Consider the following 21,500-nt stretch of genomic DNA (forward strand, 5'->3'; position numbering starts at 1 on the left):
TATTGCCAGCCACTGTGACATGAATTGATCCCTGGCCAGGGGGTTAACCCATATGGTACAGCAGACCTCTCTTGTCTCATCCACTGCTCCCCTCAGCAGTGCATTTCAGTAGATCTGCCTGTTCTGCTCCCTACTGTCTCCGGTGAATCCTCTCACCAGCCCCCTACCTCTGGCCTACTCCCCAGTTCTTGTATGCATAAATAAATAAAAATAAATCTTTAAAAAAATGAATTCTGAATTTGAATAGCACTCAATAAACTCATCAGATATTGGATACTTATCCAATATAAGCATATAGATATATTGTTAATATGAAGAGATATAGCATATATATATAAAGTTTTCCCACCCATAAAATTCCCTAGAGACATAACTAATCAATAGCAATAAATATCCTAAGTACCCAGACTCTTATCTTGAAATAACATTTCCCACTATAAGTAACTAGGGATTCTTATGTAAAAGGCTGATTCCAAGTCTAGAGTAGGAAACTACAAAATGAACCTGGAAAAGTTTGACATATGAAATAGCAAAAAAGTATCACAGGCTGCTAGAGTCATGTCAAAACTAATCAGAAGTCAGTATGAAGAATTTCTTACTGGTGAAAGATGAGACCATCTGAATTTTGTTTTGTGATGGGTAAAAACCCATTGGCTATTTTATATCAATGAGCTTATATTTTTTTTTTTCAAAGATCATCTTTGGAGAATGATAGGGAATGGGTTCCTTACTTGAAAACTGGCAAATAAAAGAGAAATATTTATCCTACTTTCCTCAAAGCAACTATACCAGCGGGTAACCAAATAAAATATTCTAGCTGACAAATTAAAATAAGCTAGAACTGCAGTATCATTTTATAGAGATTATTATAAGTGAATTTATGTCAACAAATTTGACAATGAACAACAGGGCAAATGTCTTGTAAAACAACTTACTAAAATTTCTTGTGTTCCAATATAAAATATAGAAAGCTGTAATTCCAAATGGCTTTCCTAATGAAGTCTGCCGACATTTAAGAAAAATTTTACTTCAGCCTTACAAAACCTCTTCCAGAATATTGGGGAGAGGAGAGCACTTGCTACTTCATTTTGTGAATCTGTGAAGACTTGATAAGACCTTAAAAGAGCATTATGAGTTTATCTCACTCATGTCATTAGATATAAAACACCTAAACAATATTAGTAAATCAAACTCAGCAATATATTAGAAATAATATACCCAAACCAAGTTTTGTTTATTAAATAAAGAATTTGGGGTATCATTTCAAAACATAATTTGAAACTCTGTATCATTTAGAAATCACTGAATATTTTATTCTTTTTATTGTGGTAACGTTAATTTACAACACTGTATAGGTTTCAGGTATACAGTTTCTCACCTCAGCAACTATATTTAATAACTCACATACACTCCCAAATGTCCAGTCACCATTCAGCACCAAACAGTTGGCCCCCTCTATCTATCCTCTTGCACTCTCTTTCCTCTCTGGTAACCACCATTCTGTTGTCAAAGTCTAAGGGGATTCGGGCCTCCCCTGCTGGCGCAGCCTTTGAGTGCTGGGCTGCCAAGCTGCAGCACAGCCTCAGCAACGCTGATTCGATCCCCGGCCACCAGGCAAGGGTCCCACATGGCGCATGGCTCACAGACCTCTCCTGCTGCCTGCTGCTCCCCTCAGCAGTGTACTTCCTCACTCTGCCTATTCTGCTCTCTCCTCTGGCTCTGGTGAATTCTCTCACCCTCCCACGCTTCTGACTGTACCCAATGCTTGTATGAATAAATAAATAAATCTTTAAAAAAAAAAAAAGATTAACATGTAAGAAAATAAAAGTTTAAAAAAATAAAACTAAGTCTAAGGGGATTTTTGTTTTGTTTGTTGAGTGCTTTTTTCCTTTTGTAGTCCACAAGTGAGTAAAATCAAAAGTATTTGTCTTTATCCTTTTGACTTATTTCACTTAACACGATTCCCTCAAAATACATCCAAGCAAGATTTCGTCTTTTTTATTGCTTTATAATGTTCCATTGGTAATACATTATGTTAACAGGAGAAAAAACAGCATAAGATTTTGTAATAGTTGATGAAGTCACTTGATTTAAAAATTATCACCTATATATAATGTTATTTTTAAAATGAGTCTTAGAAAATTATAAATTTTGTATGTATAATAAAATAGCTAGAGGCTTCCCGGTGGCACAGTGGGTTGAGCGCCATGCTGTGAAGCTGTCCTCAGCCTCCGCGGGTTCGATTCCCAGCTGGCCAGGGAGATTCCCACATGGCACACAGATCTCTCCTGCCTCCCCACTGCTCCCCTCAGCAATGTCTTCGGTACGTCTGCCTGTTCTGCTCCCTGCTCTGTCTCTGGTGAATTCTCTCACCCTCCCACGCCTCTGACTGTACCCCAGTTCTTGTATAAATAAAAAAATCTTTAAAAATAAAAAATAACATAAAATGGCTATACAAAAACCATGGAAAACATCATATTTCATGGTTTAAATTTGAAAGTCTTCCCTCTAAAATCAGGAATAAAACAAGGATGCCTGGCATTACCACTTTTATGTAATATTCCCAGAGCTCTCTGAACAAGGTAAACAATAAATAATTAAAGTGAGTAACAGGTAAAAGGCTTGGTAATTAGTAAGTTGCTATATTTGTCAATGACATGACTGTGTAAATGACATGACATGTAAGTGACATGATTGTGAAACAATTAAAATTAGTGAGATTAAGAAGTTCTCTACAAGTTTAATACATAAAAGTCAATTGTTTGTAGACCAGCAAATATTTAAATAATGAGTTTTTAATATGTAATTTTCAATAGCATCAAAATATATCAAATACAAAGGAAAATATTAGTGTACAAAATATTTTGACAGAGTGGTTGTTTACATGAAGCCCAGACATGGAAATCAATGACTGAACTTAACAAGGATCTCCCATTAGAAGATGCCTGGGGACCTCAGGTAAGAAAAGCATTACCTTGCAAGTTATTTCTTAAAATAACTAACTTGGATTTCAGTATTAACAAAAGCTTGATGAAAACACTTTGCACTTAAATTTGGGGTTTTTTTGATAAATCAGATCAAATTATAATTTCAAAATACTGTATATTATTTGTTTGAACTCCTGTTGTTCCTATGTTATAACAATTTTGCTTTCATCTTCTCTTGTTTTTCAACATTATTAAATATCTGACGAACAAGTTAATGTGTTGCAAGTGAGTTTTCTTAAAGAATTATTGTTTAACTGAAAGATCACTTCCTAATGCCAATTATTAATCCTCTAATGTTCTTGTGATTTTTTCAGTAGAATTTTCTTGAATTGAAATTAATTTACATTATTTAGAGAATCAGATTATATATTATGAATAAAAAGTGATATAGAAAATACTTTCTGTAATAAGAATCTTATTTTGCTTCCATGTCAGAATCATTCATGTCAAGCAGAGACAGATATGTATAATGTGTGTTATCCTTTGTATCCCCAATCCCAAATATCCCACTTTCTATCCATCACTCCCTATCTTTCCCTCAACTTGCTCCTAGGAGCTGGACATGAACAATCCTCTGAATGATACTTCAACTCCAACAAAACAGTCAATCCACTGATGCAACACCCTTAGCCCACCTCCAAGTTCTCTTTTCCTTCTTTATTCAGATTAAATTCCATGGTCAATAATATATCACTTTGTTAATATGTACCCTCCATTTTTTTGGCCCCACTTATTATTTCATATTTTGGCCTCACTTACTTCTTCATATTTATGTCTAAAGCACAACCTTGGTGAAATACAACTAGCCACCTTAGCAGTTGACTGTGATCAGGGAAAAACATACCAAACTGAATTGTTCCACTTTAATTGCAAGGTTAAAATGGCTCTAGAATACTGCCCAGTGAGCATTGCTGTATTTTTCTAGTCCATTCTCTTTCATAAATATCTGTTGAAAACTTTCTGTTCTTTTATCTAATGATCTTGCTTCCTATGTCACAAAAAAAAAATATGGTAGTTATTAAGCCTGGTGTTATATCATGTTAATCATTGTCATTAACAGAAGCAAATATATTAAAATTAGCAACAAATATTGCTAATATTTTGACAACTCTAATTATTTTTAAGTAGCTTCTCTTAAATGCAACCTATTTTATAAACACTATTCTGAGAAAATATTTAAGGTTTCATCAGATTACTAAAGGGGGTGGAGGGGCATATAAAAATAAGGTAAAACTTTTTGTGTGTGCATGTGCATGTGCACGTGTGTGTATCTGTGTATATAAGTACATAAGTGTGTGCATGTATGAGGTTAGGAACCCATTATATAAATATGAAAAGAGAACTAAAACATGGTCTATCCCAATGTTTAGCGATTACGGAAATGAGGAGGGACAAAGGAATAATCTACAAAGCAGAAGGAAAACCAAGGAAATATGCTTCCTGGAAGTCATGTCAAACAAGTTTAACAAGAAGTAGGGAAGGATCAACTATGTTAAATCCATATTCACTTAAAATTAAAACAAAACCAATGTAATTTGCTGGTCCCTCATGACTAGCTCTCTCCTATCTTCAGAATTTTTCTTCAAACATTATCAAGTATTAAATGAAGACTTCCCTGGCTTCTATACAAGAATTAAGCATTATCCAATGACAGTTCTTATCGCCCATCCTTATTTTCTTTAATGTCATTAACATTTATACTTGTGTGGAACATTATACAGTCTAGTTACTATCTTCTTTATTGTCTGGCTCCCTAGCTAGAGTGCAAGCTTCATGAGCAAAGGGAATTTGATTTGTTTGTTCATTGCTGTATCCCTAGCAACTAATCCATTACAGATGATCAATATGTATTTGTGGGACTAATTAATAATATGTCATCCATTTATTATAAAGAGCATTATTCCTTTACTAAAAAATCAGTGAATTAGGATTTGGACCAAGATGGCACTAGAGGAGATTCCTTGGTTCACTCCCAAGCAGATCATTTAAAAGTTAACTAGGTGGACAGTACACACAGAGCCCTGTGGCTTGAGACCCAGCACAGACTGTACCAGAAGGGACAGGAAGGAGAAATTCATGCTTCACTGAATAAGAGGTGGGTATCCTGAGTGGGAAGCTACATTACAAGTTGTAGTCGGCAGCTCAGTCAGTAAGCCTCAGGAAGGAAAAGATGGATGGCATGGAGGAGGCACATACTGAGGGGAAACATAAGTGGAGGAGCTAGGGCACTTCCCGTAGCCTGGGTCCCCACTGCAAAGAACAAGGACAATGCATAGGACAATGAGGTCAGGACTAGCACTGACTTCATTAAGTGTATTGACAGTGCACAGACTGCAGAGTCTTAGATCTGGAACCCAGGAGAGGAGGGATATTGGCAATGCCACAAACATGAGCCAGCCCTTCCATAGCAAATTCATTCCAGTGACTGGATGCCCCCAGGAATCTTCCCCACAACCTAACTCAGCAGCTACGAGATCAGATCTCTAATCTACAGAAACCAGCAAAGGCCACAAAAGTAAAATCACATTAAACAAAGTCTCTACCCAGTAGAAAAGTAGAAGCAACCCAATCTCCAAGTTATTGCTTCAGATACTTGTTTTAAAAATAGGGACTCTAAAACAGAAAAATGAGCAGAATAGACTAATGGAGGATTGGATCAGTGACCTTGAAGATAATAATACACAAAGAACACATCTGGAAGAAGAAAGAAGAAAACTGAACAGACACATCAAGAACTAGTTGACTCCATTAGGAAAGGCAACATAATGATAATGAGTACTCCAGAAAGGGAAGGGGGTAGGGGGTTGAAAGCATATTCAAATAAATAAAAGAGGGAAATGTACCAACCCTGGAAAAAGAACTGAATATACAATCTATGAAGCTAAAAAACCAACTGACTATCCAAATGCAACAAGACCTACACCAAGACCCATTGTGGTTAAAACTACCAACAGTGCAAGATATTGAAGGTGATTAGGGGGGAAAGCAAATAGTTTATAAAGCTACTCCCATCAGATCCTGCAGGGAAGGAGGGAATAGAATGATGTATTCAAAATACCCAAAGAGAAAAATGTTAGCTAAAAAATATTATATATTGCAAAACTCTCAAATATGAAGGAGAAATAAAGGTTTTCACAGAAAAACAGAAACTGAAGGAGTTTGCAAACTACACCTCTCTGCATGAAATGGTGAAAGTAGCTCACCTATCTAAACAAAAGGGAGAAAAATCAACCCAAAAAATGAACAAAAAATGGAACCAGAAAACTAAATACAAAATGGCAGTAGCAAATATTCATATATCAGTATTCACCGAAAATGTAAACGGCCAGAGCCACCAATCAAAAGGCACAGAACAACTGGTTGGATTAGAAAACAAAACGTTCTGCTTTCTTGAGGACATTTATCTACGCTCCAAAGATAAACATAGGATGAAAGTAAATGGTTGGAAAACAAGCCTACATGTGAATGGAACCCTCCCCCCTCAAAAAAAGCAGGGACAGCCATAATAATACATCAGAAAGATACAATAACTCATATGTGCACCAAACCAAGGAGCATGGAAATATATGAGGTAACTGTTAACAAATCTCAAAGCAGACATTGGCAGCAACACAATAGTAGTAGGGTTTCAATTGTAGTTTTTAAAACTTGTTACATTTTACATATTTTTTGGAGCCTTCTGCCAGGTCAACACTGACCTATGCATTTTTTTAAACATAGTTTTAGAAAACTTATTTATATTTGCATTGAGGTAACATTGGTTTATAGTGTTGTATATGATTTAAAGACATAGGATTACACTCTTCAGGGGTATATTACCCCCCACCTATGCACCCATAGTCGTCCTCCATAGTCCATTGTTGTCCCCTACCCCACTTTGCTCTCCCCTCTTCTCCTCCTCCTCTGGCAGCCTCAATTCTACAGTCAGATTTCTAAGAATTATTGTTTTGGTTTTGTCTTCTCCTTTTTTAAATTTCTCTGTATGCTACATATAAGTGAAATTTTGTGGTATTTGTCTTCCTCCTTCTGACTTATTTGGCTTAGCATTCTCCCCTCCAGTACCATCTATATTGCCAAAAAAAAAAAAAGCAAGAATTTATCTACAGAAAAAGTGAAGAGTGGGTGAAGCAGAACAGGAAAGCATACCAGACCTGCAAGAACTCAGAAGCAATGCCATGTAGTATTTTAGGATCAGAAATCTACAAATTGTAACAACCTTTTTATTTTCTTCTCTTAGCTTTAGTAAAATGACTTCTTAAAATAAAGGCTCATTTCAACTGGGAATTAAGATATAGAGGATGAACAAGTACCCTTCCTAGTTGGTATCTTGAGACCCACTCAGAGTCACTGCAGTGGTAATGGAATAAATAAAAGTACTAGGGGAAGATTAAAACCCAAATATATACCACCTTGACTATTGTATCAGACCTTCTGATCAAAATAGTATCTGACCCAAGCTAAGCATTTTTGGATGTGTGTTTTTTTCATATTGTGATTTTTGTGCTTTTTTGATTTAGAGAAGTAACATGCTTATATACTCTCAACATACTAACTTATTGTTGCAAATAAATATAGCTTTTACTTTCACAAAGTTTCATTTTTAAGCAAAATTTAACCCAAGATAGCCTCTAAAATGCTGTGCAGCACTAAAAAATGTTAGATGAGAATAACAACTACATCTCTAAATAATTTTCCAAGATAAATATATCACAGTATGATTTTTTTTTTATTAAAGTGTGAAAATGACCTTAACGTTTTTGTTTCCTGTTTCCTGTTCAGAACTATAAGCACTGTTTTTCTTATGCTATTGGAAAACCAGGAGACTTAAATCAACCATATGAGATTATCAACAAGTCTAACCATAACCATTTAGTGTGGCCTATGGATCATGCTGGAATGTATGTGTTCCGTGTGAAGATCCTGGATCCAAACTACAGGTGAAGATAAATATTTTATTACACTACTGTCAGTATTGGTGTTTCAAAATTAAATTGGCATTTCTTTGATTTCATTTGCTGTCACCCAAATATGCAATTACTGTTATTTTTATTTACTATTATTACTATATATTTTATTTTATGCAAAAGCACATATTTTCCTTTTAATTTTATAGCATTCAAAAACATTCTTTAGGGATAGGAAATAAGGTTCATGTTAAACATGCATCAATCACAATTAGAATCTGGGGCCTCCCTGGTGGCACAAGGGGTTAAGCACTGCACCATGAAGCAATCCGCAGTCTCTGCAGCACGAGTTCGATCCCCAGCCAGCCAGAGAGAGAAACCCACATGGCGAAGCAGACCTCCCCTGTCTTACCTGCTGTTCCCCTCGGCAGTGTATTTGAGTCAGTCTGCCTGTTCTGTTCCCCACTCTGTCTCTGGTGAATGCTTTCACCCCCTCTGAATCTCTGGCCTGTACCCCAGCTCTTGTATGCATAGATAAATAAATCTTTTAAAAAAAAAAAACAATTAGAGTCTGAATGACTTATTATGTTTTATTGCTGAGATGAGGCAAATATAACAAGCACAATCCGCCTTCAAAGTACCTATAAGTAAACTGGTTGGAGAAGAAAGAGTGAGGATACAAATGCAAACCAAAGGAGGTTACATCAGAGAGGCTACATTACATTAGATAGATTTCAAAAGTAATCATTTGTAATTTTAATGGGCACACTAAGTCAAAACTGGGCAGGAACAATACCATTTTGAGCATCTGACAAAAACTTCCTGAAGACTATGGTACATTAGTAGAATTTATATTACCAGAGTTCTAGGATAGACCCTTCAGATGAAAGATAACATACAAATAATAGAATAGAGCTGAACGCTAGCACATTATGTACAACTCATGGAATCATGAAGAAGAATGGAAGACACCCTGAGTGAGAAAGGTGGAAAACAAGGAAGCAGATGAATTCAAGGCAATTTAGAGTGTTAAAGTCAAGTTCACACCATGTCCTGGAGAGTTTCTTTAGTATGTTTACTAGGGAGGTATAGGGTAAAAGTACTGTTCTGGGAAAATCAGCCTAAGAATAAAGAATGTTATACAATGACAATATAAATAAACTACACATAAATATAAAGAGCAAAGTTAAGGCAACAGGACAGCAGAAGGCCTAGTAGTAGAAAGAATAAATAGAAAGGGGAAAGTCTTGATAAATTGGTGTCAGGAAATAATAGATTATCATGAACTAATGTGGCAAATGAAGGTTAAAAGGGATCACTATGACCAAGTTTTCTAGGCTCAGTGATTACAAATTATGGTATTTTTCTTTAACCAAAATAGATAATGTCAGAGTTTTTCACTGGAAGTATTGAGATAAGAATCTTGACTTTGCTTTTTAGGGGACAATGAACCTCTGAATGAAGCTCTCCTATAAATAACTAAAAACTATAATTTGGGCCTTGAGTTGAAGGGAAATAGCTAGCTGAGGATAAAGAGTTGAAAATATAAATATGGGTATACTATAATGATTCTATGAGCACACATAATTAAAATATAAAAAGAGAAGAAAAAAGATGTAAGAGATATCAACAGTTAAGGAATTGAAGGTCATGGGAAAAAAGAATTGAGTAAAAGAAAGTTCTTCATTATTTTTTTTTTTACATTATACAACAAGCACTGTTTATTCAAGAAGAGTGAAAAAAAAGATTAATATATATTGAAACTAAATAAGGAGAGAAAGAGAGAGAGAGTAAAGGAGGAGAAGGAGGAGCAGGAGAGGGAGGGAAGGAAGGATGAGAAAGAATGTTTTTTTTTTTAATTTTACATCCTTGATTATTTTTTCACAATATAGGATGTCTCCCCTCAGGTGTGGTCACCATAGTTTTCCCACCACCAAAGCACCCACAGTCCCCCACCATAGTCCACTGTGCTCTGCTCTCGCCTATTTTCTGCCTTCCATCTCTCCCTCACCCTCCCCTCCCTTTTGAATGCCTCAGGTCTATGGTCCTCTTTCAAAGGTTGGTCTTAAAGTTTGTCTTTGTCTGATCCTGTTGGGTTTCTCTATATTGCACATATGAGTGAAACCATCAGTATTTATCTTTCTCCTTCTGTCTCACTTCACTTAGAGTAATTCCTTCCAATTCCATCCATGTTGCCACAAATGGCATGAATCTATCTTTTGGCATCACTGGTTAGTATTTCTTTGTAGATACAATATGTGCTACATCTTCTTGATCCACTCATCTGTTCTGGGGGAAGTTTTTCAAACAAAATTTTAAGAGGAAAGTAGAAAGGCAATAGGAAAATTCAGTAAAAAAGTTTGTTTTTCTGGATGTATGTGATTCTTCTCATCTTGCAGTTTAACCAGAAGCCCCAAAATTAGTGTCTGCCATACTTTAAAACTGATCATCAATATAGGACTTGGTTCCTTTCTATTAGCTGTTTCAAAGAAGGCAGAAAGTTTATAATGTTTTAATAACACTATATTGTTAAATTTTTTAAAGAATAATATGGTGAGCAGAAATGGCCTTATGCCAATCTTGGGGAATAATGTGAGCTTTCAGATGGGTCCATATATGGATGCCATGAAAAGAAACTGCATTTAGTTCATCAAAAAAGGGACCATTCCTGCCCCTATCAAGAGTAAAGTGATCTTCCTCCCCAACCCCCCCCCCAAAAAAAAAGAGAGAGAGCGAGCGAGATTGTATGGAGAAAAATATAGGAAGTTGAGAGCTGAGGAGTAATTAGTAAATGCCAGACAGAGAAAGCATCACCTGAGTCCTAGGACATCAAGTGAAATTTCCAAATTACAAAAAAAGAGTATGAAAAGCCTATTCTATGTGCCAGATGTTGGAATGCTAGCTTTCTCCCCTTAAGAGAAAAAGTCTGACTTCCAATTCGCAAAGGCTTTCAGTCACATACAATTTTTATCTACCCCTTTTATATGTGTTCAGTTCTGGAAGGTTCTGAAATAGCACCTAAAAATTGGAAGAGGAAATTTAGTGGTTAAAAGATGACAAATGACCTACCTAGTCTTCAGTGCTACCACTTAAGCATAATTCAGGCCCAAGCTTGGGGAAGGAGAAAGTATGTAGTGTTTGAAAGTCACAAAGCTTTATAAGTAGACTGGATTAGGTATTTTATTACCTGGAAATTTCTTGCCCAGTATCTTATCCAAGGGTAGGGAGGAACATTTCCACAGAGAATTTGTTTAAAGAGATAATGGTAAGATAGTATAAAATTTCAATTTTACTCTGAAAAGTCCAAAAAATAAGTTATGTTAAAATGTGGCAGCATCACATAATTCAAGAAGGAAGAATATTATTAATTGAAAGAATGAAGTGTCATAGAACTTGGGGTCTCCATTAAGAGACGAGTGTCAGTTATGTATTAAGAGCTAGCATAAGTTTGTAGAACAATGATGTAAAAAAGAAAAGATAATAAAAATTTTAAAAAAGTAAAAAAGAAAAAAGAAAGTTAAGAAGGGGTTACCCAAAGGAGTTATGAGAAGATGGTGAAATGATCCCATGTTTTACTTTCCCTTCCCTTCTTAATCCCCTAAGTGAAGACACTTAATTAAAGTAAAAGAAAAAGTATTTCTCATATTACATCATCTGGAAAATTTGGAAAGTTCTTAAATGCAGACTTAAAGTTTTGTGATAGGAAATTTTTACAGATGAGAACCAAAGATCTTCTGACCAGTCATTATCAATTTGCTTACTAGGAGAAGGTGTACTAGTGTACAGCAGGTTATGCTCTGACCTTGCAGGAGTCACCTTCACTAGCTTATCTGTTTTCTACACCCTAAACCACTCACCTACACTTATGACTATGTCTCCTGGGATCATCCCAATCTCCATCACAGCAGAAAACCTCTCTCTCTGAGGGAAACTGCTAAGTGCACAAAGATAAATTCCAACTGAAAACACAATTTGCACTTTTAGAAGACCTATTGGGAATGAACTAAACCTATATTGAAAGTCAGTACAGGGGACTTCACTCTGCTGCAACCTCCAGAATAACCCGAGTGGTAGGGACCTGCTGGCTTACCTGGTATAGCTACTGCTTCAGCCACCGTAAGTCACTAGTCCTGCCAAAATTACTATTGCCATGGTCCTGTGGACATTATCTACACACTGATGGCAGTGGGAAACTATATCAGACATACCTGCCAAGAAACAGATTACACGAGCTAATTCTTTCAGTTTGCTTGAACAACACTTCAACTCTGCTTGTATGAGGAATCCTCAACTGATTATCACCAACCTGCATCAGAAAAACATGGGTGGCCAATTAACTTTTCCTGGTAAAAGCAGCTTGCCAAATATTACACAAACCTCCTACAACTGGTTCTCATAGAAAGACGATAACTATCATTCCAGCAGTGGTTTTTCACTAGCAAATAGCTACCTGCCTCAGCTGGAATGGCCTACTTTGTCATTTATTTTTGTCCTTCGTTGCAATTTTGAGTGGTATTTTGAGGGAAAAGATCAACCTACCTTTCTTCAGAGTCAGAATCCAGGGGTGAAACTCTTAATTCAGGCCCACACTAAGAAATTCATTAGCTAAAAATACAAATCTATCTAACTCAATTAGGAAACAATGAAAAATATTTGTTTCAATAAATGAATCAGCAACTGAAGTGTTACCATATTGAGACATCAAGGAAAATGTGTCTGATTAGCAAGGAGTGAAATAAACATAAAATGGTATAAAATTCATATCCTTAGTAAGATATTATTTAATAATAAAATAAGGACATGTTATTTTTAAAAGGAGTAATATTAAAATATGAAGTACTTTAACATTTTAAACTCCATTTAGTCAGTGAACAGCACAATATACCCATGTTAAAGCAAGATTTTTTAATTTATAAAATCAAGTAATGGAATTCTCCCAGGAAAGAGGGTAAAAAGACAAAGGTATAATTCTTAAGAGCAAAATATATTTGGAGTTTAGCACCAATGCTATAGAATGTGTTTGTATCCTGCAGCCAAATTCATATGTTGAAATCCTAATCTCTAATGTGATAGCATTTTGGGATAGGACTTTTGGGAGATGAAGGTAGAATTTTCATGAATAGGATTAGTGCCCTCATAAAAAACACCCTGGAGCGCTCCCTTGTCCCTTCCACCATGTAAGAACAAAGCCATCTATGAACTAGCAAGGGACTTGGCAGAGATATTAGGATGTAAATGAAAGTAAATAGACAATACAAGTGATAATAACAACACAAAAACTAGAATTCAAGGTGTAGATACTCCAAACTGAACTAAACAGATCTTTCATAAAGAAACAAGATAGAACCCACAAGGAGCATATAATATTCATGGATTTTATGTACCCAACAAAAAGTCAGAAAACATAAGACAAAAACTATTAGAACCATGGTAAAAATATGACAAAAGTATGATTTTATGGGGACACTTTACTGTATGTAGCTCAGGTTTTGACAGATCAAGTAGTCATAATATAAATAAGCATTTAGAAACTGGTAATATTTTTAATTAACTTGACCAAATTCAAGAAATACATAAAGGGGGATTTCAACTTACCTAAGATGTAAGCCTTTCACAACTACAAGATGGTGTCATGCTAGAAACTAAAGTAGCATTTGTCACTAAGTCCAATAGAGTCAGTATTTCCACTGGCACTGGAACAGATAGCTCTTATGTGACCCCAAATCAAAACTTAATTTGCATTTTTTTAGATTTATTTATTTATTTATACAAGCACTGGGTACAGTGCTTGTCAGAAGCACGGGAGGGTGAGAGAATTCACCAGAGCCAGAGCAGGGAACAGAACAGGCAGACTGATGAAGTACACTGCTGAGGGGAGCAGTGGGTGGCAGGAGAGGTCTGCAAGCCATGTGGAACCGGTGCTCCAGAGGCTGCAGGCAGCTTTGCTTCCCAGTGGTCAACCACTGCACCACCAGGGGAGGCCCTTAATTTGCATTTTAAACATATGCATATGTTAGTATATAGATGGGGGAGGGTGTGTTGAGGAAAGGTGCCTGAGACTATTTTCAATGGCTACCAAAGCAGGAAGTTAGGGGGAGATTATAACATTGTCTTTTATTTGCAGCCAAATAAAAGTACAGAATTTTAAACAATTTTTATTATGAAAATTTTCAAACCTATACAAAAAGAGACTTGTATTGCTAGCAGGTCTGTATCATGAGAAATGTTAAAGAAAATTCCTCACATAGGGGAATATAATATCAAAACAAAAACTTGATCTATACATAGATAGGAAGAGCTCTAGAAATGATTTTTAAAAGAAATATTTTTATTTTCTTATTTGTAATTACTCTAAAATATAATTGACTATGTAAAGCAAAATAGTAATAAATTACTATGAAGTTTGCAACATATTTAAAAATAAAATAATGCAAAGAATAGGAGAGAGTAATTAATAGTGTCATAAGTCTTATATATAAAGGGATATAATATTTGCCAGTAAAATGTTATAAACTAATGATGTATGTTACATGCACATCAGATCAGAAAAAGAATCATTACCATAAAAAACCAATAGAGGAGATAAAATGAAATCATTAAAAAGGCTTTAATAATACAAAAAGTACAGAAAGAGGGAGAAATGAATGACAAAAAGAAAACAAATAGCAAGATTGCCGATATAACTTCAAATATACCAGCAATTACATTAAATACCTATGTACTGAATACCCCCCAATCAAAAAAACAGAGATTGTCAGATTGGATGAAAAAATCAAGAATGAAGTATTATACATACCATAATCCATATTAAATATAAAGACACAGGGCCTCCCCGGTGGCGCAGCGGTTGAGCGCTGGGTTGTGAAGCTGCCTGCGGCCTCGGAGGCGCCGGTTCGATCCCCGGCTGCTCCCCGGCCACCAGGAGGAGGGTCCCACATGGCACGCAGACCTCTCCTGCCGCCCGCTGCTCCCCTCAGCATTGTACTTTGGTCCTTCTGCCTGCTCTGCTCCCCGCTCTGGCTCTGGTGAATTCTCTCACCCTCCCGCGCTTCTGACTGTACCCAGTGCATGTATAAACAAAACAAACAAACAAATAAATAAATAAAACATGCCTCTATAAAATAAATAAATAAATAAATAAATATAAAGACACAGACAGGTTAAAAGTAAAAGTTAGAAAAAAGATATACCATGCTAACATGAAGTTAAAAGAGTGACTGTACTAATATCAGATAAAGTAGAATTCAGAACAAGGAAGGGATAAAGATGACAAAATAATCTTAAATGTGTGTGCCCCTTAACAAAGCATCAAAATACATAAAAACTGATAGAACTAAAAGGAAAACTAGACCTACCTGTAATTACAAACAGAGACGTCAACATTTCTCAGAGAAGACAGAAAATACATAAGGATATAAAACACTTAAAATTGTACTATCAACTAACTCAATACAATTGACAAGAGAAGAACACCATACTTAAAAGCCTCCAAATACATTTTAAAAATAATATTTTATTCTTTTCATTGTGATAACAGTAGGATTCTCTCCAATGTAGGGTACCTGCCACCAAATCACCCACAGTGCACCATCAATCTTCCACTTTGGGTGCTTCAGTTTCATAGTCTGTTTTCAAGGGTTAGCTTTCCGGTTTGTCATTCTCTGGTTGTTAGTTTGGTTTCTTTATATTCCATTTATTAGTGACACCACCCAGTATTTATCTTTCTCCTCTGACTTTTTTCCCTTAGCATCACCTCCTCCAACTCCATCCATGTTGCTGCAAATGGCACGAATTTATCTTTTCTGATTGCTGCAAAGTCCATTATATATAAGTACCAAATCTTCGTAATCCATTCATCTCTTTTGGGGCTTTAGGCTGTTTCCATATCTTGCCTATTGTTAACAGCGCTTCAGCGAACATAGGAGTACAAACTACTGTTATAGTAAATTGAAAAGCAATAATGACTCCCTGATGCAAAGAGGATAAAATCTAAATTCTTAAGCCTTCCATTAAGCCCCCATGCAGCAGACACAAACACAACCTCCTACTGCTTTCCTCTGTGTGTACCAAGACACGTCATTACCTTTGCTCATACATTCTTTTTTTTCCCATTCGAAGGAATGTTTATTTATTTTTTTTATTTTATACATTTTACATCATTTTTCATTTTTTAAATTTAATTTTTTTTGCACATGCATGCATTTTCATCTTGGTTATAGTCCCCATACAATTCCCAGCCCCCTTGTTTTGATCCTACTCCCTTCTCCCCACTTGTAGTGTGCCTCTGGTTTATAGTTGCCTGTTGATTTCGATTTTTACTTTATTATAATTAGGTTTTTTCCTGGTCCCCAAATGCCCAAAAATAGATGACTGGATTAAGAAGATGCTCATACATTCTTATGCCTGAAGTAACCAGGCCTGGTAAACTCTAACCCTTCTTCTCTGTTTATTTAAACTCCAGGAATAGGGGCCTCCCCGGTGGCGCAGCGGTTGAGCGCTGGGTTGCGAAGGTGCCCGCGGCCTCTGCAGCGCCGGTTCAATCCCCGGCTGCTCCCCGGCCACCAGAGGAGGGTCCCACATGGCGCGCAGACCTCTCCTGCTGCCTGCTGCTCCCTTCAGCAATGCACTTCGGTCCTTCTGCCTGCTCTGCTCCTCGCTCTGGCTGGGTGAATTCTCTCACCCTCCCACGCTTCTGACTGTACCCAGTGCTTATATAAATAAGTAAATAAATCTTCAAAAAAATAAATAAAAATAAACTCCAGGAATATTAGGGCCTACCATGTGAGTTTTCGATTAGCCTTGGTCAATGATACAAGTTTCCCCTGCTATCTGAAAACAGACTATGCTTAATAAAAATTTTAAATGGAAATGGCATAAAGGAAAGACATGGTTACCAAAAAATATCCTACCAAAACATACCAAATAGTACATAATAAAGTCTAAAATATCACTAACACAGTAAAAATCAAGAATAACATGATAAATATGCACCAATATAAAGGTAGGTTCAGGGAAAGAGCTGGGTGGTCTCTGCTCTCACGGTTCTCGGAATGTGCTGCCTCCGAAGGGTTGCTGCAGAACAGATGCTGATCTCTACTTTTACTTTCACTTTTTGTTGTAAAAGCAAAAATTCTCATTGGATTTCTTTCATTTAGTGAAAAGAGGGATTAATACAGGTCTTTCATAAAACCAAAAGAGGAGAAATGCAAACTTTCCAAAGTTAGTAGATCCCTGTAACTGCTTTGCTGTGAAAATTCCTGTGTCTCCACCATTCAGAATTTACAACACAGTGCCTTGTGTTGTCACTTGTGGCTTGTGTTTACATGTAAATTCCACAAATTGGTATGATGGTAGGGAATCTACTTTGGTTGGAATCCTACTTTTTTTTTTTTTTAAAGAGGCATGTATTTTTATTTATTTATTTGTTCGTTTGTTTGTTTATACATGCACTGGGTACAGTCAGAAGCGTCGGAGGGTGAGAGAATTCACCAGAGCCAGAGCAGGGAGCAGAACAGGCAGAAGGACCGAAGTACACTGCTGAGGGGAGCAGCAGGCAGCAGGAGAGGTCTGCGCGCCATGTGGGACCCTCCTCTGGTGGCCGGGGAGCAGCCGGGGATCGAACCGACGTCACAGAGGCCGCGGGCAGCTTCGCAACCCAGCGCTCAACCGCTGCACCACCGGGGAAGCCCTGGAATCCTACTTTTGCCACTAGTAGCTACACAATCTTGAGCAAATCATTCGGTCTCTTTGAGTCTTATTTGTGAAGTGGGTCAATAATACCTATGTTATAGCATTCTGATGGTTAAATGAAGTAATTTTGGGTAAAAAAATCTCTAACTTTGCTGGGCACATAACTGTCAATAAAAGTAAGTTCCTTTCTTCTTTATTCTCCCACATGACAAGTGGGTAGAATCATGTCACTGATATTGAGTTATATCCTCTATCATTCCAAGCAATATTCTAAATTATGAGGATACCAGCAACTTTAGAAATGATAATATAGTTCCATATATCAAGTCGCTAACTCTCAGCTTGCTGTAGGAGTCAGCTGACATCACAGACTCTGGGGTCAGAAAAATCTGAATTCAAATTGCAGCTCTCTACTCCAACTTTTGCTCAAGTAGCTTAACCTATCTGAGCCTCAGATTCCTCATCTAAAAAGAAGGGTTGCTCTGAGGATTAACCAAGATAATGCATGTTACACACTTGGTACACAGTAAATTCTCAATATTTTCACAAAGTATTAATGCTCAATAAGTATTAACCATTTATTATTTTTGTCCACATTATTGTTGATTAATAGTAACATCTTTATTTCCTGTGCCTGGGAACCACTGTTAAATGACAATATCTATGCCTCTAAGTTAGATACTGTGTTGTAAACCAGTGTTACCTCAATAATATAAGCTGTTAGGAAGACAGTGAGGTTCCACTGACAAGTTATAAGGAATCTTGAGGTAGCCTAAATTACATACAGGGAAATATTATCACCATTATGTAAATGTGCCTATTCTAGCAGCTGTCAAGATAATAACATTTTAACTAAGATTATATAGAAGTTTTAAATAGATGGTACTTAATTTCATCTATAATCTTATTTTTCTAATTTGCAGTTTCTGTAACCTAACGGCTACATTTGCGATAGAGACCCCGGGCGTGATTCCCAGGTAATGACCAACGCCTCATCAGGCTCTAATGGAGGAAGTTTTCAAAGACAAGGATGGTAGCTAAAAAGGAAAAACAGCTCTCCCTTTGTCTCCCAAAAGTAGAGTCTGTGCAGCCAATCTTCAGAGTCCCCAGAATATATCTTATTATGCAAATTATTATTGTATGGAGTATAACAGAAATGAATTCTAAAAAGAAAAAAAATCTTGGATGAAATGTGCATTTCCAAGTCAGAGGCATTTATAAATCTTTTATTTAGATAAAGGGGTAGCTATGAAATCTCTTTTCCTACATGATAGAAACTTGCTATTTTCCTGGAACCTTAATATGCTGCCCTATATGTGATGTTCTAAAAATTGCATGTGTCTGTTCTATCAGGGATATGGCAGGAAGAAATTCCAGAGCACTGTTACTGCAAATCAGGCCCCTTTTATTCATTCCCCTTATTGCCTCTGTCTTCCCATCAAATGTGTCTTTCAATTCCACCCAAGGGACAGAGGTAGACACTCTTAGTATGGGAACAGGGGGAGAGTTGGTGGCTGGGACCCAATCTCCAGGTCAGCCCCCTACCACCAGCCATTGCTTTAATGCATCCAGGAAAACAAGTCTCTCTCTCGACTTGGTGACTGTTCTTTGGAGAGCAGAGTAAAAAAAACAGTACAAAAGTTGGGGCCACGGTGACTTTGCTTCTTTGTCCTGGGTCTGATATTTCTTGTTTTTTGTATAGTGTAAAACAAACATGGAAGACAAATAATTAAGTTACTTTACACCCTAGATCCTATTTTTGGTGCCAATGGAAGATTAATGGATGCAAATAACCTATAAATGAGACAAATCTTACATTGTTTCTAAGTAACTGGGAAATACAGATAAACCTTCTGTGACAATCTCTTCCTCAAAGGAAATTTCCTATCTGTGACTAATGACACCATCTTCACATTCCTGAATTCTGAAACATGGGAGATGTCCTTGATTCCTTCACATTTCTCAAATCTCACATCTTAACAATCACAAAATCAATCTAATCTAACTTCTGAATATATCTTAGATCTACCAAACATTTCTGTATTTCTTTAGCTACTAACTTAAGACCCTCATCATACTCATTTTTTTAAAAACTTCATAACTGTTTTTTTCTGCCTCCATTCTCTGCTTCCCATTCATTCATTCTCCACACTACAATCATAACATCCTTCTAAAATGATAATTCTATACCATATTTCTGAAACTCCCTCTACATTCTAGTCTATACTCTGTACTCTGTTGCTTGATAAAAGCTGTCTTTTTCATCTCTAACCACCTAAAATTCCTCATCACAAACCACTCCACCTCCTTCCTGGCCTCTGGTCACACTGAACTAGTTTTAGTTCCAGAATGTTTGGGAGTGAACTTAAGGTGTCCTCATGTCTCCATGCTCTTGCCCATGCATCTCTCTTAGCCTAAAACCTTGTCCTCACCTTAGTCTCTTCCTCTACTCTCAGGCTTTTTTTTTTTTTCTTTTGGTCAAACTAACTGATACCCTCCTAACCCTACACACATCTAGCTAATTCCACCTATACTAAGCTCAGAATTCACCTCCACTGAAAAGCCTTTATAATACCTTGTTCCCCTAGAACTGTATACTTCTTTCCCTTACTATTTTGACCCACAGTGTTTATTTTCCTACCCGATCAGCCTCAAAAACTAAGAGGTAAGAATCTTGAGAGTAGATAAAATGTCTTAATGATCTCTGTTCTCCTGTCAGTGGCATGACTTAGTGACTCAAATATTGTTTGACAAAGTAATAACCAAAGTGAACAATGAGGTGTTTTTCCTTTCTTATTTTAGACCAAGTGGCTACGTGGTTGGTGCTATACTCTTTCTTCTGATGCTCATAGTATTCAGTATTCTAGTTTTGAGCTACTTTCATTATATGAAGATTTATAAAAAATACGTTTATGAACCAACTGACACACATCAAGGAAAACGAAAAGATAATTAAGAAAATTTATTATGGATATATGTATGCAGAAGATGTGTGATGATATATTTATTTTGAGAGTGTTTTATGACCAAGAAATACTAAATAGAATACTAAATATTATCATATTATTCAATATCTAAAAAAGTCCCCTCAAAAAATTGTTCCTATGTTTTCTCCAAGTAGAAATATTTTTATTTTCACTTATATTGTATGTTATAAAATTAATCCTTAATGTATTTACATTTGTCTTGAGCTACTCTTTATACTCTTATATGAATTTTTAAATAAAATTCTTACCAAAAATATGGTTGATAAAATCTTTCCTAAAAATGAAAATAAATTTTTGGAAAATGTATAATTATAATGTGTCAAGTATTATTTTGCACAAAAATTTTCATATGAAAGTTTTTTAAATAAATGTATACAAACAATGTGTCAATTTTAAATAATGTCTTGAACATATATCAGAAGTTTTTCTAATGGTTGAGTCATATGTGAAATTCTTATTTTAATGAAAAAATGCGGATGCTTCATGTTTTAAAATTTGATTTGGATTCCCAAAATAAGCTTCTTGATTTATCTAATGTCATCACAGCCTTCTAAATAACTAATATTTCTAACAGAATTCAACCAGAGAAGTAGAACCTGTGTTTGTGTGTGTGAGAGAAAGAGAGAGAGAGACAGAGAGAAACAGAGAGAGACAGAGACAGAGAGAAAGACATTTTTTGAAGAAATTGGCTTTTTAACAGTAGAGGATGCTAAACAAGAATAATATCCATAGCATAATCATGAGGAATGATCATAGAGATGATCACAGCAACACAAAAAGAATTTCTTGATCAGGAACAAGACCGAGAAGTTCTGACATTGCAAAACAGTCATCATAAATACTGAAAGAAAGGAGGTAAAATCATCTTTCAATAATAAAATGATATGCCTAAAAACCAAGATCACTATCAAGAACGACTAGAATAAGATAAT

At 36.1% G+C, this 21,500-nt stretch overlaps 1 protein-coding gene across 1 annotated transcript in view; it reads left to right on the top strand.

Moving 5' to 3' along the window:
- LOC119244527 (cation channel sperm-associated auxiliary subunit epsilon-like) overlaps positions 1–20,707 on the top strand; it is a 69,686-nt gene extending 48,979 nt beyond the window's left edge. Inside the window, exons 8-11 of the mRNA XM_037510309.2 lie at positions 2,872–2,958; positions 7,767–7,924; positions 18,505–18,558; positions 20,384–20,707. Coding sequence (XP_037366206.2) covers positions 2,872–2,958; positions 7,767–7,924; positions 18,505–18,558; positions 20,384–20,537 — 453 coding nt within the window. The 3' untranslated portion in view covers positions 20,538–20,707. The remainder of the gene's footprint in view (positions 1–2,871; positions 2,959–7,766; positions 7,925–18,504; positions 18,559–20,383) is intronic.
- Positions 20,708–21,500: the final 793 nt, after the last annotated feature.

Source organism: Talpa occidentalis, unplaced genomic scaffold (genome assembly GCF_014898055.3).
Source record: "Talpa occidentalis isolate TD23 unplaced genomic scaffold, MPIMG_talOcc4v2.1 talOcc4.14, whole genome shotgun sequence".
NCBI lineage: Eukaryota > Metazoa > Chordata > Mammalia > Eulipotyphla > Talpidae > Talpa > Talpa occidentalis.